Source organism: Akebia trifoliata, chromosome 8, assembly GCF_017979445.1.
Source record: "Akebia trifoliata isolate Shusen 1 chromosome 8, ASM1797944v1, whole genome shotgun sequence".
NCBI classification, from domain to species: Eukaryota; Viridiplantae; Streptophyta; class Magnoliopsida; order Ranunculales; family Lardizabalaceae; genus Akebia; species Akebia trifoliata.
In genome coordinates, this window is record NC_141382.1 from 40107408 (window position 1) to 40132813 (window position 25406).

General features: G+C 38.6%; 1 protein-coding gene across 2 annotated transcripts in view; it reads left to right on the plus strand.

The window, feature by feature from the left end:
- The window catches only part of GSL10 (glucan synthase-like 10), a 91073-nt gene that overhangs the window by 20019 nt on the left and 45648 nt on the right, over window positions 1-25406 (plus strand). For both annotated transcript variants that reach the window (XM_086452007.1, XM_086452006.1), the window contains exons 12-20: window positions 1483-1559; window positions 1636-1714; window positions 5919-6041; window positions 18374-18476; window positions 18692-18815; window positions 18950-19139; window positions 19292-19344; window positions 20012-20069; window positions 20162-20246. In XM_086452007.1, coding sequence (XP_086308133.1) covers window positions 1483-1559; window positions 1636-1714; window positions 5919-6041; window positions 18374-18476; window positions 18692-18815; window positions 18950-19139; window positions 19292-19344; window positions 20012-20069; window positions 20162-20246 — 892 coding nt within the window. The remainder of the gene's footprint in view (window positions 1-1482; window positions 1560-1635; window positions 1715-5918; window positions 6042-18373; window positions 18477-18691; window positions 18816-18949; window positions 19140-19291; window positions 19345-20011; window positions 20070-20161; window positions 20247-25406) is intronic.

The following is a 25406-nucleotide window of genomic DNA, read 5'->3' on the forward strand; positions in this document are numbered from 1 at the left end:
AAATCTTGTGTCTACTTGTGGAAATGATAATGTTTTTGGTGTATTTTGTGGAAATTTAATATTATGGTACAAAGTATAGCACTAAAATAGTAAAAGGTATGTATCCTTAAAGAAGTACAATGCTCCTAAGAGTTCAAATAGACCTATGTAGGATTACAAATTCAAAAAGATCCTTTTCAATACACAATTGAGCCCCAATGAAATACAAAATCTTTGTAGCAAAGATGACAATCTTTAATCTCTCTTGACCATTTATACATTAGAGCTTTGATACAAAAGATAAAACCATGCACCTCATATTTAAAAAAAATTATATGATTTCTTTCCTTCCATAGGCCTGAACAGATTGCAAATGGGAGCAGCCTCCATAATATACGATCACTAGAATAGAAAACATTGGTAAAGCAACCCCTATATACGTCCACAATTGATCTTGGCTTAGTCCTATTCATCTTAGTAATAGAGAGAAACAATACCACAACTCCCTTGCAACATTACCATGAAGGAGAAAATGATTTATAGACTCATTACTTGTCTTGCAAATGGAGAAAAAAAATCAACAATAATCTTCTTAGAGGTAATTAGATAGTCACTGCCCAAGAAGTTTGGTCTCACTTCCTTGGTCTTTTTAGTGTAGTGGGATGCCTACCTTATTCAATCAAAAGGCTGTTTGAGTCTTGGAGCTCTTGGGGTTATCCTTGCAAAGTCTCAAAGCAGATCCTTTGGAACATTCTTCCATTTGCCATTTGTTGTGGATTGTGAAGGAAAGAAACAGACATACGTTTGATGTGAAGGAACTTGCAATTCAAGATCTTTCGATGTCCATCTTGGGGTATTGTTCCTTTGGGGAAAAGTGTACAAAGAGTTTAAAGGAATATCTTTGAGGATTTTGTTTGTGATCTATAGGCGGCCTGAGGGGCTCTCTTCACCTCTTTTTTGTTAAGTTTGTTATTGGGTCATCTTGTCTCCTTTGTTTTCATAAATAAAATTTAGACTTATCAAAAGAAAGGTCAACCATCAGAATCTTATCTAGAGTGGCATCCCAAATGTTAAAAATTGATTTTAAAAGGAATCTTTGTTCTTCACGACTTCTATATATTAAAGCTCTTCTGTATTACTGGTCAAAAGTTGTCTAAGGAATTACCAGTGCAGTTTTGAGGATTTTTTTAGATGGGATCTTGTTGTAAATAGGGTTGGAGAAGCTACTTATCATAAAAAAGGGTTGGAGAAGCTTGCTGTAGTTATTGTTCTTCCTCTACTAGTTTCTTTTGGCCTCGTTATTTTTTTCTTCTTTCAGATGCATCTTTAAACCTTATTAATACATTTCTACCTTCTAGAGTCATGGTCTTCCTAAGTAATTTTTTTTGCGGGATATGGCTTATATTGGAATTGACTATTCATGAGTTCCACCAAGAATGTTGATTGAGTTTTATCCTTTGAAATGTTTATCTTGCAAAAACTTACATGCTAGGAACAACGCAGGAAGCTGCAAACAATGATAATGGACGAGCACCTCATTCTTCATGGAGAAATTATGACGATTTCAATGAATACTTTTGGTAAGGGATTTTGTTGAAGCTATGCTTTTGAGAAACAATTATTGCCACTAAACTCAATTCTTCATTTTTTTTAAAGGTCACTTCATTGCTTTGAACTTAGTTGGCCATGGCGCAAAAGTTCATCATTTTTTCTGAAGCCAAAACCAAGGGCAAAGGTTGGTTATTCTACGGACTATTACAGACACACACACACACGCATATGGATCCCGCTTGGCAGCCAACATTTGTGAGCAAACACAGAGCCTACTCTTTGTCCTATATGGGTTAGAAGTTTCGGAAGGGGCTGCTTTTTTTGTTAGGATGATCTCTATGGTGAGGAGATCATCCTCACAAAAAATCAGCCCAATCTGAAACTTGTAACCCCGTCAAAAGTGGTTTACAAATGAATGGTAAAAATTGACGGTCCACAATTCTTCAACTTGTAAACCTCTTTTGATGGGGTTAGAAGTTTCGGAATGGGCTGATTTTTTGCGATGATGATCTCCTCACCATAGAGATCATCTCATAAAAAATCAGTTCATTCCGAAACTTTTAACCCATATAGGACATAATGTTGGCTTGCGAACGCTACCCCATATATATGTTGGAATGTTCTTTTATTGATAATGTTTGATTTGTCTTTTGCTTTGTATTTTACTACCCAGGTAAGTGTAATGTTAGATTTATTCACTTCATGTTCTTTTTTTTTTTTTTACCATCATGCACATCAATTTCCATGGACTTCAATTTCTTTTAGAGGATGGATGATATGCGATTCTTATCCTTCGAAATATTTTGGGACTTCAATTTCAAATGATTTTTTTATCTTCAAAGAATCAAAGATAATCCTGCAAATCTCTGGCCACTTTGCCATTTTCAACTTCTAAATTATCACTCACCACGTTGGATGTGTTGAATCCAAAAACAATGTTCTCTTTGATGCATGCTGTGGATCCAAGTTGTTACTCATCGTGGCTAGCAGGATCGTATTTTGATTTGAAGCATGCTCTTGGTCCATAACCCCATCTTGCTGGAGTGCTGCTGATTAATTTATTTTCTTTTCTTCCTGATTGAGCTAATTCTCTGTATATATCACTATGGTGATTGCCCATCTTTTACATGTTGCAGTTGATATTTCTTTAGTTTTAATTTTGAATCCTTCTGACCTTTACCTTTCCACCTTCATCTATGGACATGTGTTGCATGAGCAGAAATTTCTCTGAGTCCAGCTGTGCTTAGTCCTGCCAAATCAACGTTTATGTTTTCCCTTCGGATGAAAGGAATAACTCACCTGGCATCCTTCTTGTGGCTTTCCTATGGCTCTTAACAACATGTTCGTCAAGTGGATTTAAGGGCTTCACATTATCCTTTGGCTCAATCTCCTACCACACCGTTGAACTGTGTGGCTCATAATCTCCTCTCGAGTAGCATACTGATAGTTTTTAACTTAGGTAATCTCCACATTTTCCATTGTTAGGTTAAAGGATGAACCCCAACAAGACCACCACAAGTCCCCTATTGTGTAAAAGGTGGACAAGCATCAGCGACATACAAATGGAAGGTAGCAATCTACCTATGCTTTGAATTTCATGCTATTTCTCACGTCCAACCAACCGATACCTTCGATCAAGATAAAAGAGGCAATTACCTTATGTTTTAGGTGGGTGACCGGGACATCAATGCTTGAAGAGTAGAGTTTTTTGGGTTCTTATTTTTCTGGTTATCCGAACCTCCTTCCTCTACCTCCTTGGTGGGTCGTTCTTTGCACCCTTTCTTAGCTCCCATCAATAATTTTTTTATAGTTTGGATCAATCTGATCAATAAATTCGTTATACTTATGAGAAGAATTCAACAAATCCCCTCCACTGAGTTGAAGGATTTTCGAACTTATCCACTTTTGATGAGAAGAGGATGATGAGTTTGCTATTCAATCTCTTGACACCAACCAGAAAAAGACCTTCCTTATTTACTTATCTAACCACTGATGCTCTCTGGATAAAGGCCTCTCCCTTCAAATCTTCCACGGGAAGGTGTTTGGTAAATGGTTCCTAATATCAATCAGCTCCCATGTTATTGACCTCCACCAATTTCTCTTCATTCCTGCATTAGATGCTTTAATTTTTAGAGTTTGGCAATCTTCTCGGAGCTGCAACCAAATCAAGAGTTGCTCCACTAAAAAATACAGTAATAGGTGAGGTCATGCACAATATTGTACTTTTACAGAGGAAGGGTCAGTGGAATCATTGATAAAATGGTGGTGAACATGGCGAAATTCTTCAAATTATAAGATTTGGTCATTTGGTGCTTTTACAGAGGAAGGGTCAGTTGAGTCATTACTTTTACAAAGGAAAATGGACTCTTTGGGATTTAGTTCCTTTTGCTGTTTGTGGGTTGATTTGGAAGGAAAGGAATAACCGCTCTTTCAACAACAAAAGCAATGATGAGAACGTGTTGGTTGTGGAGGTCTTAGCACTGTTATTCTTTTGGTGTAAAAGGTTCAAGGAGATTAGGGGTTTTTTCTTCAAAGATTTCCTTGTTAATTGGGATAGGGTTTGTAATGTAGATATGGGGTAATTTCTTGTTCTTTTTCTCTTTGGCGGCTTGTTTGCCTTTTTTTAGGTTTGTTGTTCTTTCTTTCGATTGGTCTGCCCGACCTCCATTTCTTTGATTATAAAAAAGAAACCTAGCCGGACTGTTGAAAGTTTTCATGCTGATAAAAAGAAACACCTATTAAATTGGCAACCTGAAAGGATTGTTCCCTTGTTGATGTACTTGCTTTTTCAAATTTTTTGTTGAAAGATCCCCCATGGATAATTCCATCTTGAATTTGAGTGTGATTCCTACCCCCTAGAGGGGCCAATGCACCGTCAGGGTAGGTGTTTTTTTTCACCACGTAAGAATTTTCTCTACTGAGGAAAGGAGTTGGTGTTTTGTTGGATTATGTCATTAATAGTTTCCAAAAATCTGGTTGTCAAGTTTTATTCCATTTTGGAAGGTTTCAGTGGAGCATTCTGTTCTAGACAGACATCGGAATGAAACATTGAGCCGGAAACATTGAATGTTTCAGGGATGTTTTGGATTGTCTCGAAATGTTTTATTCTAGACTCTCACTGTTTCTTCTCCTGATTGAAGCATTGCCTCGAAATGTTATTTTGAACCTTCCCCATAATTAGGCTCTACTGTGGGACCTCTGATCATCATCATCGTCTTAAAAATTGCCCTACTGTTTGTTGTTGATTGTATGAGTCCGAATCATGCAATTATCTTCAAATTTGGTCTCAACTTCAATCCATGCCCTTTGTTTTTTTGGCTTTCAATTGGCCGTTTTAGTGCAAGTTCGTTCACTGTCAGGTGACATTGCTTCTGTTGCTGTTTCCCACTGTCATTCTATATATATTTTTGTTGAATAATGCTGAAGTGACCTCAAGATTGTACCTCACATCGCACATCCTGACGTGAAACTGTATGGGAGCCATAGATGCTTTTCATTGAGATACGAGTGAAAAAGGATCTATGGTTCCTATCCACTTCCACGTCAAGATGTGCGATATGAGGTACAAGCTTGAGGTCTCTCCAGCACGACTCATTTTTGTCCTTTCCATAGCTGTGTCTGTTGGTAGATCATTGTCTAATTTACTAGTTTATATAAATTTCAGTCTAGTTACTGTTTCTATTCTCTGTTATCCCTTAGCGGCTAATTACTGGCTTGTACAAGGTTGATGCAACTTGAAATTAGAGTTTCAAGTGTCATTTTTTGTTAAAGTTCCATTATCACAAGAAATGATGCAAGTTGAAATAATTCAACTGTTGCATTTAAGGTTGGACATAAGCCATGTGATCGATGCATTGAAAAGGGGTAAAAAAATGAAAATAATGAATAGCGGCTTAAAGGGCAGATTCATAACATGGGTAGGATTATATACTTTGGTATGATATCATTTGATACCCTTAGAACCTCTAAATTTAATTTTTCGCTCAAGAAGCAATTTATTATTGTTAATTTGTGTGCTGCTTAGGTGAAAACTCTCTTCTAATTGACTATGTTGGGATCTAGTGCCATATCAGGAGCGTGAATATGCAAATTCATGGCTTTTCATTGTCCTACTATGGTATTTAATGTAGTAGTCATACTTTGGCTGTCAACATATGCAAACAAATGTCTGCTGGGATATTATGTTAGTCCTGGACATCTGTGCTTAAGTCCCATGTTTTTTTCCATTTTCTTTTTCTTTACCCCTTTTTGGAGGCCAATATACGTATATTTATGATTTTATGTTATGAACAATTTTCTGATTTTTTAAAGTTTTTTTTGGTTCATATTATTTTTATTCTTCTCCCCACAATCCTGCCTGAGTTAGTTAAAGGGTACTTGATGTACAGGGTATGCTTGCTTTTGGTGGAAGTCAGCATCGTGGGAAGACTTCTTTTGTGGAGCATCGAACATTCCTCCATCTGTACCACAGTTTCCACCGCTTGTGGATATTTCTTTTTATGATGTTCCAGGTTTGAGATTGCATGTCAAAGGCACTCTTTTTCATCTTTTCAATACTTTTCAGCTTATTTTTTTCCATGAATTTCAATTGAGGTTATGGAGAATGCATCTTACATTTTTTTTTGATAGGTAAAGATGGAATTTAATAAAGGGGATCGAGGTGACCAACCCAAGAAACAGAACAGGAACAGAAAATACAGCCTTTAAAGACCCTCTCCCATCTGACAAAAAAATCTTCAAAGAAAATACCCCTGAATTCTTTAAGGAGCTTGCACCAATGAACAACTAGAGCTAGGACCGAGAAGATCATATCCTGAACAGATTTTTTCCTTCTCATCGAACACTCGAGCATTTCGCTCCTTCCACAAGATCCAGCAGATTGTGAATGAAGCTAAACCCCAAAGGATGCGCTTGGACTTAGCGAAAGCATTTCCTCAAGCGAGCCAAACAGACCATGTACCGAAGCAAGGAAGCAGCCCCCTAACCCGAACAGTAATAAGAAATGAGACCAAATGTGCTGTGCATAGGTACAATGGATCAAGATGTGGTTGGCCGACTCTCCATCCTTTTTACAAAGAGAACAGATATTCGGACCAACAAAACCCCTTTTATTCAGTTGATCCCAAGTGAGAATCTTCCCAAGCGCTGCTGCCCAAATAAAAAAAGAAACCTTTGAAGGCACCTTTTTTCTACAAATTAAGGCATGAGGGATAGTGGCACTCATCGCTTCACTTCCGGCTAAGTACATCGATTTCACCGAAAATAATCCGTCTCGAGGTCTGTCCCACCTCCTTTTATCTTCCCAAGCTTTCAAGTTCCCAATCATTGAAAGCTGTTCTGAAACCGAAATCCCAAGACATCTCATTCCCTTCTCCTTTTAAAGAATCCCCAATTAATCTCCCTTTTTTGTTCGAAATCCCAGACAAATCCTGGAATTCCTCCTTTAAAGAACGATCCCGATACCACCAATCTTCCCTGAATCCGACTCTTATCACCCCTTCCCACTTTAAATTTCACATTTTTCTTGAAAAGTGATAGCCTTTTCAAGATGCCTTTCCACACACCACAACTCTATGACCCTATCACCGGTCCGCTCTCCCAACCCGAATTCTGAGACCCAAACTTTTCTCTAATGACATCTCTCCATAACTCTCTTCTTCCTCCCCAAATCTCCACAGCCATTTCCCCAAGAGGGCTGAGTTCATCTCTTTGAAGCTCCTAAAGCCCAAACCTCCTTTTTTCTTTGGGAGGCAATTTTTTCCAGCTTACTAAATTATACTTCTTCCATCTTTGTGATTTCACAAAAAATCACGACACAATGTCTCAAGCTTCCCATACTCCATGGCACTGAAAGAAGAGAAAAGTAATAGTTGGGAATGGTAGCCAGGGTGCTTTTTATTAACACCATTTTTCCCCCTGAAAGATATCGAGCATTCCAGACACTAAGCCTCTTTCCAACCCTTTCAAGCACCGGATCCCATATCTCTTTTTTGTTATACAACCTGCACCCAAAGGCAAGTCCAAATAAGTAGTTGGTAAGACCCCAACCTGGAACCCCATTGAAGCAGCCACCACATCTAAATCAGACACCATCCCAATTATGAACATTTTGCTTTTTCGCAAATTCACTGATAGTCCTGAGATCACTTCGAAGCAACCCAAGGGTCCCACCATGGAAACTTGCCTGGGAGGCTGGGACAGTCAATAATCCAAAAACACAAGAGTATCATCCGCAAACTGAAGAAGGGAAATCGCATGTCCACCTGTTCCCACCCAAAATCTTGACATATCACCGTTTTTTACTGCTTTCCCAATCATATGACCTAAAGCCTCTACCACCACAATAAATAGAAGCGGTGATAGAGGGTCACCTTGTCTTAGACCCCTTGCGCTACGAAAGAAACTGGAAGGAGACCCATTTATTAGAACCAAAAAGGAGGGGGAAAAGACATATTTCAAAATCCATTTCACCCACTTCTCCCCAAAATCCATGCGACACAACAATTACTTTAAGAAATTTCAGTTGACACGATCACACGCCTTCTCTAACTCGATCATGCAAACCAACCCCTAGAGTTCAGCCTTGCGTCTATGCATTCATTCGTTATTAGGATACTATCCAAAATCTACCTCCCTCACACAAAAGCACCTTGAGAGGACCCTATGATATTTTGCATACCGTTTTCATCCTTGTTGCAAGAACTTTCGATAATATTTTATACACTACGCTTACCAAGCTTATTGGTCTTAAATCCGAAATGTCTCCCACTTCTGTCTTCTTAGGAATAAGAAAGAGCCAAGAATGTGCAATTGGATCCAAAACCCAAAAAGCCATTATTAAAAATGTCAGTAAAAGCAACCATGAAGTCCTCTTTCACTGTATCCCAACACACTTGAGAAAATCCAGGGAGAAACCATCCAGACCTAGTGCTCTATCCCCTGCCAACCCTTTAATCACAGATAAAACTTCATCCTCATCGCAAAGCCGTTCCTACCAAATCCATTGATCAATCATGATGGCATCAAAGTGAAGGTTGTCCAACTTTGGTTTTTCCACGAGCTCTCTAGAATACAAATTTTTGTAGGACACAACACCCTCAACTACCTCCTCCTCATTGTTCCTCAATTTATTTTTAATTTGGAGATCTGGCTCACACAATTATGTTGATTTGTCAACCGGTGACAATTTTTGGTGTTGTCTCCATTTTTTATTTTTTTCGATCGCTAAAGATAATTTTATTGGAAAAAGAAAAACAAAAGGGGGTCGAGAGGACCCACCCAAAACAAAGAGGAAGAACAAAAACACAACATGACAAAGCAACCAAACTAAGTACAAACAACAATAAACTCTCACGACAAAGAGCATACCCTATCCCAACACACAACAAAGTCTTCAAAGAAGACCCCCTTGAATTCCTCGTAAAGTTTGCTCCAAGAGAACATGAACTCCAAAATAGAAAGAACAAGTATTTCCAACTTCGAGACTTTCCCTTCAAAGATTCATCGGTTGCTCTCTTTACAAATACCCCCAACAGATCGCAAAATGCGCCAAGAACCAAAGAATCTGCTTAGAAGGCGAGACGGAACCTCCCCATGACAACCAAGCTTCCAAGATTGATTTTGATGGAGCGAGGAAAACAACCAACTATATCGAATAAGGATACGAAGTGTGACCAAATGTGATGAGCCACCCGACAATGAATGAAGATATGATCCACTGTTTCCGCCTGAGAACCATACATACAACACTGATTCGGGGAAATAAAACCTCTTTTGATTAATTGATCCAACGTTGCGAGTCTCTCTAATGCCGCTAACCATAGGAAAAAAAGATATCTTAGGAAGTGTTTTATCACCCCATACAAAAAAATGAGGGAAATTTGTACCACTAGTAGGGATAATACCCTCGTACAAAGATTTAACCGTAAACTTCCCATCCCGAGTACCTTCCCACACTCTTTTGTCTTCCGAGGAGTTTTGCACATAGCTATTTTCCATCACCACAATTAGCCTTGCTAACATATCCACCTCCTAATCATTGAAAGTTCTTCTAAACTCAAAGTTCTAGTTGTCATGCCATTAACGAAATTCTTGAATATTGAGATAACTTGATTCTTTTTCAAAGACAAATCATAAAGATCGGGAAATAATTCCTTAAGGGAACCCCTCCCACACCACCAGTCTTCTCAGAATCTCACCTTAGTCCCACTCCCGACTTTGTACTTCACTTTTTTCTTAAAAAGTTTTAGTCTTTGGAGTATACCTTTCCACACACCACACCCATCGCGCTTCTTGCTGGACCGCTCTCCCACCCATTCACCTTCATCCCATATTTATTGACTATTACTTTCCTCCAAAGGCTTCCCCCCTCCTCCCCAAACCTCCAAAGCCATTTCCCCAACAAAACTGAATTCATCGAACCAAAATTGCGAATACCCAAACCCCTATTCCTCTTGGGCAAACATAACTTACTCTAACTTACCCAATGATGTTTCCTCATTGTCTCCATCTTTTAATCATCTTATCCTAGTCTTCTGTCCCCACTACATGGACATTTGGCATTGTATCTTTGTTCTCCCAAAATCTGAATCTTTTTATTTTATTTTCTTGATTTTTTTCTTCTTCTGGCAATTACAATGGAGGATGGACAATCTTACCCCCATCCTTTCATAACGACTCCCAACTATAAAAAAAAACTTCAAAACATGACACCCTTAAACTCTTTGAAGAGCTTACTCCAAAAGAACAACAATCCAATGATACCTCTTTTATTGCGTGTTTCCACTCTTAAAAGACTCGTTAGTTTCTTTCCTTCTACATGCTGCAAGAAACAACATTAGGGCTGCTCAAACTCTATAAATTCTTTCTTTATTTGAAAAAAGCTTGCGACTACCAAGTTTAAAAAAGGATACTACAGAACAAGGAAAACACTTAGAAATTTTGCACCAGTGATGTGAAATTAGATAAACTTTCCAAACTAAATTACAAAATGAGAAAATGATTAGTACTCTCCACTTCCCGTACGCCTAGTGACAAAATTCTTCGATATATATTTTTTTGTTGAAAAATTCATGATTCTTTCAATCAACGATTTAATCCTCTAACTCAATATATATTTTATTTAATATAAAATCTATTAATAATATATGACTTTGTACATTTTTTATTATTCATAGGTAATAGTATATATGTTTATTATTATTATTTTCTTGATTTTTCACCAACTTTGCTAATTTTTCTGGTATTTTCCTTTGTTGAATTGTTCCCGAATCGCAACTTTGTCACTATGGCTATAATACCACGAGTTATGATGTGTCCATAATTAAGATTTTGCCTAAGGTAATTGACCAAATGAAGAAGGATACCTTGGATGGGACTTTCGGGGGCCTTGAAAACAATAGTTGGAAATTCTTCATATGAAGTAACAACTTGATCGACAACACTCAATCAAGTACTAGTCCAACTCTGATCCTCATCCAGGAAAGATGTGATTGTGGGAATTTGACTAATGAGATTAGCAATAAAATGAATGTTTGAATCATTGCATTTTCTCTTGAAATTGAATGCCCATGATCAATGTTTTAAAGAAGGTGCACTTGAGGCATTTTCGGTTCTCAAGGTGAGGCTGAAGCCTTGATAATTTTAAAGGAAAAAGGGAAACACTAGTCTTGTGTTCCTTCGATTAAGGAATACAAATATTTGATGGAGAAACGACCATCACCGCTTCCTTTCCAAATCCGACAATCTACCTTATCTAGCGAAAGGCCAGTAGCGGCTAAGAAATCAACTATAGAGATTGCATCCTAGACCTCCCAGTCATTCAGTCTCCTCCTCAGACCAAGATTCCTAGAAACACCCCTATCGTTAGGAACCAAGAAGTTAGAGACCAACATTCCTTTTCTCATGGATAACGAGTACAACCCGGGGAACATCTGAAGAGGGGTATGACTACACCACTGATTCTCCCAAAAGTGCACACTATCACCTCTACCCACTTCATGGTAAATATGATTGCCCACGGAAGCTCCCCACATAGAAATACCTCTTCAAACACCACACCCAAAGGGAATTGTGCTCTGTTTGCACTCCCAACCCAAATGATCCTCCCCAAACTTGTCCACTATCAAGATTCTCCAAAGCTCTTCTTTTTCAATACCAAATCCACTTCCAAACACCAAATCCACTTCCCCAACAACACTTTATTCATATCCCTGAACCTTCTAATCACAAGACCACTACTTTCCTAGGACGATACACTAACTTCCAATTAACCAAGTGAAACTTACGATTACCACTCCTATCATTCCACATAAAGTCTCTCACCAACTTCTCCAATTGGAACTCCACACTCCTAGGCAAGACAAGCAACGAGAGGAAATGTGTTTGGATGCTAGTCAACGTATTCTTGATCAACGTCATCTTACCCCCCTTTGAAAGGTATTTCGTTTTCCATGAGCCCTGTCTCTTCCTGACCCTCCCTAGAACCTTGTCCCACACCACCGAAGATTTATAAGCCACACCAGAGGAATACCCAAATAGGACGTGGGTAGGGAATCAACCTGGCAACCCAAAAAGTTTGCCCAAGCCTTAATGTCAGGGACCTCCCCAATACTATATATTTTGCTTTTCCTCAAATTAATCAGAAGGCTAGACACCGCTTCAAACCGACACAAAAGACTCCTAAGAAACCACACCTGACTAGCCCTAGCATCTAGAAAGACTAGCGTATCAACAATCTGAAGTGAGTTACTTTAGGCTTCGACTCCGACACACTGAAACTTGTCAAGGCTCCCAACCCGAACGAACATCCTCCCCAAAGCTGCAACTACAATGTTGAAAAGGAAAGGAGACAACGAGTCGACTTGTATTAAACCTCTAGAACTTTTGAAGAAACTAGCTGGGCTACTATTAAACAAAACCTAGAAAGATGCTGAAGAAACATATTTTCTCATCCACTTGATCCATTTCACATCAAATCCCATTTGATGCATTAAATGCCAAAGAAAGTTTCAATTGACTTGATCATACGTTTTTTCAATATCCACCTTGCACACTAGACCCGTTTTCCCCGATTGCCTCCTAGAATCAGTGCACTTGTTAGCCATCAATACAACATCCAACATTTGCCGTCCTTTTATAAAAGCCCCTTGCTTCTTTCCAATGATCTTGGGGATTACTAGCTTCAATCTTGAGGTGGGGGTCTTAGCCAGAATCTTGTATGCTGAAGATACTAAACCAATTGGTCTGAAATCCCTCAACTGCTTTGCCCCTTCTTTCTTAGGTATCAATGTTATAAATGAAGCATTCGAATCAAAATCCAGAAAACCTTCCTAAAAAAATCCCTAAGGGCCAGTAGTAGGTCCTTCTTGATCACTTCCCAACACAATTTGTAAAAACACATTGTAAAACCATAAGGCCTTGGAGTCTTATCGCTACACATGCTATCAATAACTTGGAACACCTCATCTTTACCAAGGGTCTTTCCAACCACCCTCATCTTGTCCCCCTTCCTTCAACCATCTTACTTTGGCTTTCAGCTACCAACTTATTTCTTCCATTGAAGTCACTTTTTGAAACTCAACTTTTAAATTGAGTTGGTTAACTATTTTCTCTTTTTCAATCTTACCCTCCTTTCTTCTTCTCTATCCAGAGTAGCAATATCGTCCAACATAGATTTCTTCTTAACCTCTTCTACCAAAGTATTCGACATTCCAAACTTTTAGTTTTTCTTTCAACTCCTTCAACTTTAGCCTCAAAATTGCTCTCGGTCTCCCAAATACTGCACAGCCATTCCACCACAAATTAATCAGCTAAAAAAAACTGTGTTGCAGCCACATATTCTCAAAGTGAAACGGGGATTTACGCTTCAATTCAAATCTAGCCTCCAGAATTACAGGTGAATGGTTGAAAATTGGTCTAGGAATGTATGACTGGAGAAGAGAACCAAACAAATCCTCCCAATTGGTACTCACTAAAAATCTGTCCAATCTAGATAGAGTTGGAATAGCCTGGTTATTGGACCAAGCGTAGCAAACACTCCCCAAAGGAATGTCTACCAACTGATTTCTATTCACAAAGGCCTCAAACTTATTCATACTTGAGGCACACAACCTACCTATTTTCTTCTTATTAGCGAAATGAATGACATTGAAGTCACCACCTACACACCAGGGCCTATCCCAAAAAGAAGCCACATCATCTAGCTCACGCCAAAATTGATCATATTCCCAAGCTTTCGTCGGTCCATAAACACCAGTTAAGACCTATGTCTCATTAGACCCAACACAATTGCACAAGATAGAGACATAAAAAACCCTAATTTGTCACAAATCTGTTATCCCACAACGCGATGATGCCACCCGCAGACCCAATTGCTGGAAGGGACAATCAACTTACAAAGTCCCTACCCCACACATCTGAAATGATCAAGTCAATAACAATTTTCAACTTTGACTCTTGAAAGATGACGACATGGGGATTTTTACTCTTGACTAGATTCTTCACCACAACCCTTTTCCGCCTATTGCCCAAATCCCTCACATTCCAAGACTAGATTTTAACTAACATTGGAACTTGACTCTCTCCTAAATCTTCTCCTACTTCCACCGGAATTTAACGGGAATTCAATGACATCTTTTTCCAAAGTCTCCATCTCTTTACCACCTTCCTTTCCTTTTCTTTTGTTTGGGATGAATTTCATATTCCCTTATTTGCAGCTCGTTCAAAGTATGGTCTGCAAGATTCCTTGGGTTCTTATCTAACCTAAACCTATAAATCGTACTTGATTGACCACCCAATTTGGATTCCTTCAAAACAACTAAATTCGTCTCAAAAATATTGTTAATTCTTGCCTTATCTACCTTCCTGATCACCAACCCGAGCTCCATTCTTCTATCCACCACAAATTTAATCAAGATCTCAGCTCCGCTAAACACATCAAATTTGGACACTTCCACAGTGACCCTGATGTCCAACACATGGGTCAGTAGCCATCCAGTTATTTCTTCGGCTAACATTGTCCTCCTAGCATTGATAACTTCTTCATACATCACTCTCCCAACTCCTGACAACCCCCCACCCAAAAGATAGTTGAGACCTCGAACTGGTTTGGACCAAGGTTGTTAAAAGCACTAAGCGGGCCTAGGTGACAAAAAAGAACAGTCTCTTTTAATTTAGATTTATTAAAAATAATGCAAAAAATAAGAAATAGGAAAAAATAATTGCCAAGGTAACATCAACTAATTAGCAAACTTGCAAGTCAAAAACCCATAACCCAACAAGTCAACCGAATATTAGCTATTTAAAATCCATCAAAGTAACAATTAAGAGAAATATGTAAATAGAGTATCTTCAATTTAGTTTTTGTAGATATCAACTAATTATCAAAATGTCGTAATCTAAAGTCAATATTGCCCTCATCCCTCCAATTGACCAGGGCATAGTCACCACGATTGTCATCATCGTCGTCATCTCCCTCCTTCGCTTGAAAGTGAGCCCTAGCTTTCAACTTTGAGAAGTCTTAGAAGTATAAATACTAAAAACAAGTTTTGGTGAATATTTTAGACATCCCTATGTTTTAACAAATCTAATAAGACACCCTTGACCATGGTCTTTTTGAAAAGACTAAAGAAAAGGTGGAGTTTTTTTTTATATAAAAAAATCCCGCTTTAAGCACTGGGTGCCTGAGTAGGCTAGGCGGCTTCTTCGGCGCCTAGGCCCCATGTTTGACAACCATGGTTTGGGCCGCCTTAGGGCCTTGCATCTCAGAGGTTAAAGCCTCCTTGCCCTTACCCTCCAGGTTCCTCTCAAACGTAGGCCCAAAGGATTGACCAGGAGGTGACGGAGATTGGGGTTTCAAGGTATTCAATCTCTCTCTCTCGACATGTTAGCCACTACCATGTAGTTCCTGGCTTTCCAAGGAGACCCAGGATTTGGTAATGAAAATAGTAACACAAAACAATGAGAACAACTTAGTCTGAGACCTGCAATCTTGGGGATAATACTCAAAGAGTAACAAAGATAATCAAAAGGCCAAGAAATCGAGCAAGAAAGAAAATTTTCCTTAACAAGATAGGATTTAAAGAGATCGGACCACTAACCTTTTTTGGATCCAAAAGAATTAGCGAACCTCGGTCAATTTCCCGAAGCGATGAAGATAACGAGTTGACCTTACTATGCTTATTCACTCCTGAAGAACTTTCTGCTTCGTCAAAGATTGCAGCATGCCTAGCTGATGAGACCCCCTGAGAACTTCTCGCAACTCTGAATACATACACTATCGTTGGCTCCCACCCTTACATAAGTTTGAAGAGAATCAAACCTCCCAAAATTTACTAATCGCGCCTTAACTCAATGTCTTTGGGCTTAGTTAAGTCCTCATGAGAACCCCCCAGGTCTAGCCCACAAACGAAAAGGTCTTTTTCACTCAGAATTTAGAAGGTCCAAGCTGTTGAGCCCTCTTTCATCGAGTCAATAACCCGGCCCGGAGGACAAAGGTCCAAGTCCAGTCGCTAATAGGGCCTGCGTATAATAACGTCCCAATCGCACGCCCATTGGGCTTCTTTACCTTGGCCTTTGATCAGCCCAATTGCATGCACTTGCGATAAAAATAACCCACTTGAAGTTTGCGCATGGGAATCCTACGCCCATTCGGACGATGTTTAATAGTTGCTAGCTCATCACCAGCACCCCTTGTTGTTAATCCAACACCTGTCCCTATCCCTTCAACCCCAATAGGTAAATCCTCTTTCTCCAAAGACGTTTTCTCAGACCCATCTTCTCCTCTCGTCATTGTAGGAGAATCATCAACAAAGTTCTTCCCAGAAGATTCAGTTGAATTGTACGATTGATCTTCACTCCAACATGATGAACATGCTTCATGGTCCAAATCCAGGGGTGATTTTACGTTACATTGACGGAGAAAGTTCTTGATTGGATTGCTCACCACTGGTATCCAAATCTGGGTAGATCTCTTCCTTTCTGCTTACAGCCCCTGCCTCTTGGCGATGATTTGATTGCAAAACCTTATCTTGGTTACATGGTAGGAAAACTTTCTCTGACCCTTTGTCCTTGCAACTCACCTACTACTGGTAACACTTCTTGTTTCTGTCGCCGCATTCAATGATACTATGTACGGTACAACTTGCTGGATTGAAACAGCCTCAACAACATGTTGAGCCTGGGCTTGAGAATCAAGGCCCGATTGACATGATCCATGGGCTAGATCCTTCTTAGAGGCTATCATCTTCTTTGATGATTTGCCCTCGCACCAATGCTAAAAAGTTGTTGTATCCCCCAGCTTAACAGCATTTACACCACCTAATTCTACCATTGCCCCCCTTCCCTTCAGCACATACTTCAATACAGTTGGTCAGAAATTCAAACCAACCACAACAAAAGTTACATCGTACATGAAATTACCAATTGTCACCTTCGCCCTCCTAGCTATTTTTCCACCTTGATTGCTGACCAAAACTCTTGCCGGCTTGAATCTACTTCTGTTAATCATCGAATCGTCCACCTTAACTAGACCTTTGAGTTGTTTGCACAGGATGGTGAAGACTTCTAAATTCTAGAATTGTAGACGTATGCCATATATATCAATCCAAGTATTTTCTTCTTCCCAATGGTCCGGTAGCTTGTTCGAGTGGGCATAAGTGAAAAGTAACTGAACTCCTTGTCAAAAGAACTGATCCTGTGAACAGGAGCCAATGAAAATGCTCCTTAAAAATCACTGATAATAATTTGCGTCCCTCCCCATACGAAGGTAAGTTACATGATCTTCAGTTTACTGAATAAAACTTTTGGAAGATCTATCCAGTTCGTTAAATTTTAACCCTCGCAAATAATGCTCCTAGGTCAGTTACCAAATCTGCGATATGGAACCACAATCTAATAATTGACGCAATCTTCATCAACCACTAATGGACTAGTAGTCTCTTGGGGTTTACCTTTTTGAAAATCAACCTGATGCCCTCCACAAATGGTTGGACAAGCTATAGAATCTGGGATTTCTCCAAGACCTTTAATCAAAGACTTCCATCCTAAACCATTGGTCCCTTCAAGGAGCATAAGAGGGCTGCACTGATTTCTTGGAGACAAGTCTAAGATTTTCAGAAAATCCCCGCCCCTATTGGTTCCTCTCTCAGCCACTCTAATATGGTTTCTGAAGGTGAATGTTTTCCTCACAACCCCTATCTCATTATTGTATCCTAGTTGTTCTGGTTACCGACTTTCTCCATCTTTTGAAAACTCTGTTGTCATGGGTTCAAGTCCAGTTTACCCTTAAGAAAAATATAATCTTGTAAACGACCCTTGGCTTTCTCTCCTTCATCTTGATTTGATGCATTCATTGGCAATCAATGCTCTGTCCAAAATTTGGCAACCCTTATTTTGAGTTTCTTTAATTAACATTGACATTATTTTGGCATTCTTTGTCATCGTTAGGCTGTTTTTTTTAGTCACTGAAAAATTTGGAGCCATTGCCTATATTGGCGGTGCCATGATGCTAGCTTTTGGTAGCTGCTATTATTGGCTTTATTGCCTACATATTTGATTTTTATTCAAGTATTTTATTTCTTATTGTGGTTGTTCCGAGTTACTGTAAATTGGGTATATTTCTATTTTTTGAAGTTAAATACTTCCACAATATTTTGAGGGATTAATTAAGATTGATAAAGATTAAATCACTATATGAATGGCTTCTGCTAACCTGATTGCATTCTTTATGTTTGGTTTATCAACTTTTTGAATATTTTTTAATTGCTGAAGTCGATCGATACTTTGTTTAGAGTCCATGGTGGATATGGGTTTTTGAATCTTTTTTTTTTCCCTTTATTTCCAGGGTCTGACCATCATCGCTTTTAACAAGGGAAAATTTAACTCAAAGACCATAAGAGAAGTTCTCAGTCTTGGCCCAACGTTTGTCATAATGAAGTTCTTTGAAAGTAAGGTTCTGCACGAATTTAAATTTATGAAGGTTCTTTTAGATTTCATCTGTTGTGCAAACTTGGTACTTACTTGTTTATTTTGGTTTGTAAACTGTTAAAAATGCCATGATCTTAAATGTTCTTGATGAGCTGCAACTATAAAAGGAAAATATCTCTATTCTGTCACATACCACACCACAATTTTCTTTTAACGGATCCGTATTGTCATGTAGGTGTACTGGACATTTTCATGATGTATGGCGCATATTCTACAACACGCCATCTGGCTGTTTCTCGAATATTTCTCCGTTTTCTTTGGTTTAGCATGGCGTCTGTATTCATTTCTTATCTTTATGTGTAAGTTTTGTTTATTACTTTTAAATACCTTCCATATATTCATTTTTGATTTGATATGTTTTGTCCTGTCTTGTGCTCATCTTCATTAGTGGATCAAGGGGTAATCTTGTAATTGTGTTCTGTTCTATTTTCAGGAAAGCCCTCCAGGAGGAAAGTAAACCGAATTCAAATTCGGTTATTTTCAGGATATACATCATTGTTTTAGGCATTTATGGTGGCGTCCAACTTTTTTTTAGTTTCCTCATGCGCATACCAGCATGTCACAGTCTGACTAATCAATGTGATCGTTTTCCTGTAATTCGTTTTTTTAAGTGGATGCGCCAGGTTTGTGTTTTCGTTTGTTTCCATGTAAATATTCTTGGTTTTCTATATTTCATTTTGTAACCTATAGTTTTTTCTCCCCCCACCTTCTTTCTCTCTCTTTGTATATATATATATCTATATCTAATTATGCTACCTTCTGTCCATTTCTGAAGGAGCGACACTACCTAGGACGTGGGATGTATGAGAGGACGAGTGATTTTATCAAGTAAATCTTGCATCTCTGTTGTTCTACACAAATTTTCCTGCATTTGTATAGATGTTCTGTTTCATATTCATGTTCTCAATGATCTCCATAGGCTTTTCTCATTGCTGGAAGATTTACTGGGGGCCTTTCCATTTCTGGCTGTTATGGATATTGATTGTCACCATCTGTTTTGTTATAGTGTGCTTGTATTCACAACATTAATTCCTTCCTGCTTTGTATTATGGTAGGATATGTTTTCTTCTTTTCTTTTTAGATAATTTTTGAAGGGTAAGCTTCTTCCTCCCTTACGAGTTCAAAATAATTTTCAAACTTACCTTCACTGTGCACGTGTAAATGTTCACCATTTCCTTGAAAACTAAAACTATTACCCTAAAGACTTTTTGAATAAAAGATGGTGATCTCTGTATCTACGATGCTTTGGTAATTGTTTGAACTTTGAATCACCATTTACACATCATACCCTTAGTTGTTATTTAAATGTGGATTTTAAGATGATGCATGGTTTCTTAGTATAATTTTGTGAAAGAACCTTCAAATCCCTCCCCCCCTCCTCTTTTATTATTGGTTATTCAATTAGGGTTTTACTGACTTAAACAGTAGTACTTTTAAAGAGTGCATTATCTGTATGATTTCCAAAACATGCTTGCTAACATTATTGATAGTGCAGGTATTTACTTTTCTGGCTCGTTGTTTTGGGCTGCAAATTTTCATTTGCCTATTTTCTTCAGGAAAGATGCATTCAACACATTCATTTCCTGTGGTGTTTTAAATGATTCCTATGATTTATAGGTTTATAACATTTACTTATTGGTTAATGCAGATTAAACCATTGGTGGAACCCACACAGATTATAATAGATCTCGATCCAATACGATATTCATGGCATGATTTTGTATCTAAAAGTAAGCACATAACCTGTACACATGATGCATCATATGCCATTTAGTTTGCTACATTTTTTTTTCACTGAATCTATTTGCATCCTTGAAGGGACAAACTCTGACCCATTAAAATATGATATATTCCTATGGAATATACAGAAATATTTCCATTTTCACGAGGTCTGACATGAAATTTAACTGACAATTTCTTGATGGAAATCGCTATTCATTTCGTGAAATGTTTCACCGAACAGTTAATTTCGACTGTAATAATCAAATATAAAAATACAAAATTTCAGTGAATATTTCAATGAATAGTTAACTTCGACCTGAACATTCATATAAGTTTGCACATATAACCGTTTATAATGTGAGAATGTAGTACATAATAGTTTGTTCATATAAGAAAGTTTTTTTATGTATTAAAGTATTTGTAGTTAATGTGGCATTATTATTCTTATTTCCATGAAGCATATAGTTGTTTAAGATATCAGATTCTTAAATACTCATGCCAACATATTGCTAAATGCTATTGATCTTCACTTTGACAATTCATATGCTTGCTTATTATTGTTTGATGATTTCTGAGTTAATTTTCATGTATGTTTTATTTTTTCCTACACTTTCATGAAAAACTTCCTTCACATTTCTATCATTTCATAATATTTTCACCATTTCAAAAATTGTATTAATTCCACATTGGTCTAAACATTTCAACTAAATATTTCCACTTTTAGGATGACTGAAATGGAAATCCGAATTTAATACCTTGCTCAATCCTCTTTTTTTTTGTTCCCTTGTGTACTTCTGAAAATTTTTAAGTCCTTAATTATGTTTCTGTTATGGTCTGCTGCTATATGGTGATTGGTCGCAGTTTTGGGAAGAGTTGGAGGATGTAAGTTTTTGTTGGGAGGTGCCATGGTGTGTGGGTGGAGATTTCAATGTCTTCCGATTCTCTTTTGAGAAGTTGGGCGATTCTTAGATCTCTTCAAGGATGAGATGCTTTGGAGAGTTCATGAATTCTAATGGTTTAATTGATGCACATTACTTGGTCTAATTGTCAAGAAGACCCAATTCTTAATAAATTGGACCGGTTCTTGGTTTCGCCAAGTTGAGAGGAGAGATTTAGAAGGATAGTGCTAGAAGTGGTGCCAAATCCAGCGTCTGATCATTGCCCCATATCTCTGTTTTTCGGGGATCGTAGAAGCAAGCCAATACCTTTTTGCTTTGAGAACATGTGGTTGAGGCATCCTAATTTCAAGGAAATGGTTAAGAATTGGTTGGATGAGTTGTCATTTGTTGGTAGACCGGGTGTGGTGTTTAGAAGTAAGCTCAAAGCGATTAAAGATAATTTAAAGAAATGGAATAGAGAGGTCTTTGGTTTAGTGGATGAAAAATTGAAGGCATTATTGGGGGAAATTAGGGAGCTTGATAGAATAGAGGAGGTAGGAGATGTGAATAATTAGGAAGAGGTAAGAGAGAAGATTTGTGAGTGGAATTCCAGAAATTGGTAGCTATGAGTGAATTATCATGGGAAAAGAAATCAAGGGTTATATGGCTCAAGGAGGGAGATATCAATACCCGGTTTTTCCATAGAATCACTAACTATCATAATAGGGTGAATCAAATATCAAGATTGAGGATTCGTGGTGAGTGGAGAACGGGGGTTACGAATTTAGCAAATGGAATTGTTGACTTCTACAAGGACTTGTATGCAAAAAACTCTCCATTTTGAGTGTCTTTCGTAGGAACAACAGGCTTGGCTTGAGAGACCTTTCAAAGAGGAAGAGATGTTTTCCACTGTTAAGAGTATGAAGGATGACAAGGCACCGCGCCCGGATGTGTTTTCTATGGCATTCTTTAAGTATTGCTGGGACATTATCAATATGGATCTCTTAGCGGTTGTTGATGACTTTTTTAAAGAAGGCTTTCTTGATCGTGGTTTGAATTGCACTTTTCTAGCTTTGATTCCGAAGAAGGAACGGGCAACTGATATTTTTGACTTTCATCCGATTAGTTCAATTGGCTTGGTGTATAAGATATTATCCAAACTGCTAGCAAAGAGATTGAAGATGGTGTTGCATTGCATTATTGGGGCTTATCAAGGGACTTGTGTAGCGGGTCGCCAGATTTTGGATGGTATTTTAATAGTGAATGAATGCATTGATTCAAGAAGGAAACTAAATTAAGCAGGTCTTGTTAAGATCAATCTCGAAAAAGCTTATGACCATGTCAATTGGTCCTTGCTTGAGTACATGTTACGACGGATGGGGTTTGGTAATTTATGGATCAACTGGGTGATGAAATGTGTCACTTCTTTTTCATTCTCTATTTTAGTTAATGAGTTACTGGAAGGGTACTTCAAAAGTTTAAGAGGTCTAAGACAGGGGGATCCGTTATCACCCTACTTGTTTTTGTTAGTAATGAAGGCTCTTAGCAGAATGCTATCAAAAACAGTTTAGAATGGTAATTTGTCGGGGTTCAGAGCGGGCAGTAATGGGCATCACATGTCTCATCTCCAATTTGCAGATGATACTCTTATTTTTCTAGACTCGTCGTCGACATAATTGGGGTTTCTTAGTAGAATTCTTGGGTGTTTTGAGGTAGTGTCTTGCATACCTGTTAATTTTAACAAGTGCATGGTGATGGGGGTTTGTGTGACTCAAGGGGTAGACATGTTAGCGGCATTAGTTGGGTTTAATTAGGGGTTCTTTGCCTACTTCCTATCATGGTTTACCACTTGGTGCGAATTCTAGAAGGAGATTTGGGATCTAGTTTTAGAGTGGATGGGCACAAGGTTGAGGGGATGGAAAGCCAAGTATTTATCTAAAGGGGATAAATTAACACTTATTAAGAGTACACTTGCTAGCATCCCCAACTATTTCTTAAGATTTGTAGGGGTTTTTTTTTCCATGATAAGGAGGATAAAGAAAGTACCACATGGTGAGTTGGAGAAAAATTTGTTTAAGAGAGGTTTGGGACTTTGAAATTTTGCGACAATGAACTCTGCTATTTTATTTGTGGAGAATTGGTGAAGAGGAAGGTAGCTTTTGGAGGGAGGTAGTGGTTGACAAATTTGAGTTGAAGGAGTTGGGATGGGAAACAAAAGAGGCTAAGGGGGTATATGGGTGTGGGGTTTAGAAGAGCATCTTACGTCACTTACCTTCTTTTCGCAAGAAGGTGAGGTTTAAGGGGGGAAGGGTAATAGAGTTCAATTTTGGGAAGATAAGTGGTGTGGAGACATTCTTTTGAAAGAAAATTTTCCAGATCTTTTTGTGGTGTCAAGCAAAAAGGGGATATGGCCATTGACTCTGTTGAATAATTCTTATTTTATTAGTTTTACAAATTTTTTGTCCTTTTTAGTCTTTTCACTTATTAGACCATGTAATCACCTTAAAGCCTAATTAGGGCTTAGTAATGAAATACTTTTTTCTGTTCTCTTATTTTCAACTTGGTATCAGAGCCTACCTCTATCTCTTCTCCTTTCTTCTTGCTGCAACCCCATCGCACAACCCCTCTCTTAAATCCACCTCACAACCTCTCAGTCTAGTTTAAATCATCACCCCTAAGGGGGTTGTTTTATTCCATCCCTAATCGCAACATGCGATAGGATCATTAAACCTCATTGAAGCTTTACGGCAACAACAGGGTTGCTGTTCTTAGACCAACCGATGGCTCTAGAGGCTTGCGGCAGCAGGTTTTAGGTCGTTTGCCACAGTCGCATTAGGGCTGTTGTTTTGGAACCTGCGACTATAGCATGTGCATTGTCTAGAACCCACGATCACAGCAGGGCTGCTGTTTGCATCGTTTGGAACCCATGACCTGCTATTTGCATTGTTTTGGAACCCACGACCTATTATTTGCATCGTTTGGAACCACGACCTGCTGTTTGCATTGTTTTTTGGAACCCACAACCTGCTATTGCATTGTTTTGGAACCCACGACCTGTTGTTTGCATCGTATGGAATCTATAACTACAACAGGATTGTTTGGTACTTGCGACTACCACAGGTGTGGTATTTAGCGACTGCGATCACCACAAGGGTGGTATTTAGAGGCTGCGACTAATCCGGATGGCTCTATTGTTCGTTATAAGAGGCCCGTTTAGTGGTCAAGGGTTATGCTCAGACTTATGGTATAGATTATTAGGAGACATTTTCTTCGGTTGCTAAGATGACCACCTTTCACGTTCTTTTTTCTATTGCCACTATTAGAGGATGGCTTCTTTTTCAGTTAGATGTCAAGAATGCATTTCTTAATGGTGATCTTCAGGAAGAAGTCTATACGGTCTAACCTCCTGGGTTTTTCACATCTGCTTCTCCTACACATGTATGTCGTCTTTGCTGTTCTCTTTATGGACTGAAGTAGTCTCCTCGCGCATGCTCTGAACGCTTTGCTAAGGCCATGCATCAGTTTGGTTTCCATCAGAGTTTTGTTGATCATACTCTTTTCTTGCGTCACTCCCAGGGCAAAACTGTCGATCTGATTGTTTATGTGGATGATATTGTTCTTACTAAAGATGATGATGTTGGTATTGCCGAGGTAAAAAATTACTTAGGACGTCAATTTGAGATTAAGGACCTTGGGCATCTTCGCTATTGTCTGGGTATTGAGGTTGTGTGGTCTCATTCTGGTATATTTATTTCTCAGGGTAAGTATGTTCTTGATTTACTCAGCGATTTAGGTCAGCTTGGCTCTCGTCCCGCTGATACTTCTATTGAGCAGAATCACTGGTTGGTTGATTCTGAGGGGGAGTGTTTGGAGGATATTGGTCAGTATTAGTGTTTTGTGGGAAAATTGATCTACTTGTCTATGACTCGCCTTGACACTGCCTATGCTGTTAGTGTTGTAAGTCAGTTTATGCACTCGTCTTAAATATCTCATCTTATTGCTGTCTATCGTATTCTTAGATATCTTAAGGGATGTCCTGGTCGAGGTATTCTATTCAATAATTGTGGGCATCTTCGCATTGAGGCATGGACAGATGTAAATTATGCTGGTTCAGTTACCGATAGACGGTCTACTTCTGGGTATTGTACTAAGGTTGGTGGCAACTTGGTAACTTGACGCAGTAAGAAGCAGGATATGGTTTCTCGGTCCAGTGCTGAGTTAGAATACCGAGTTATGGCACTTGGAGTATGTAAGTTGTTGTGGCTCAAGACCTTACTAGCTGATTTGTGG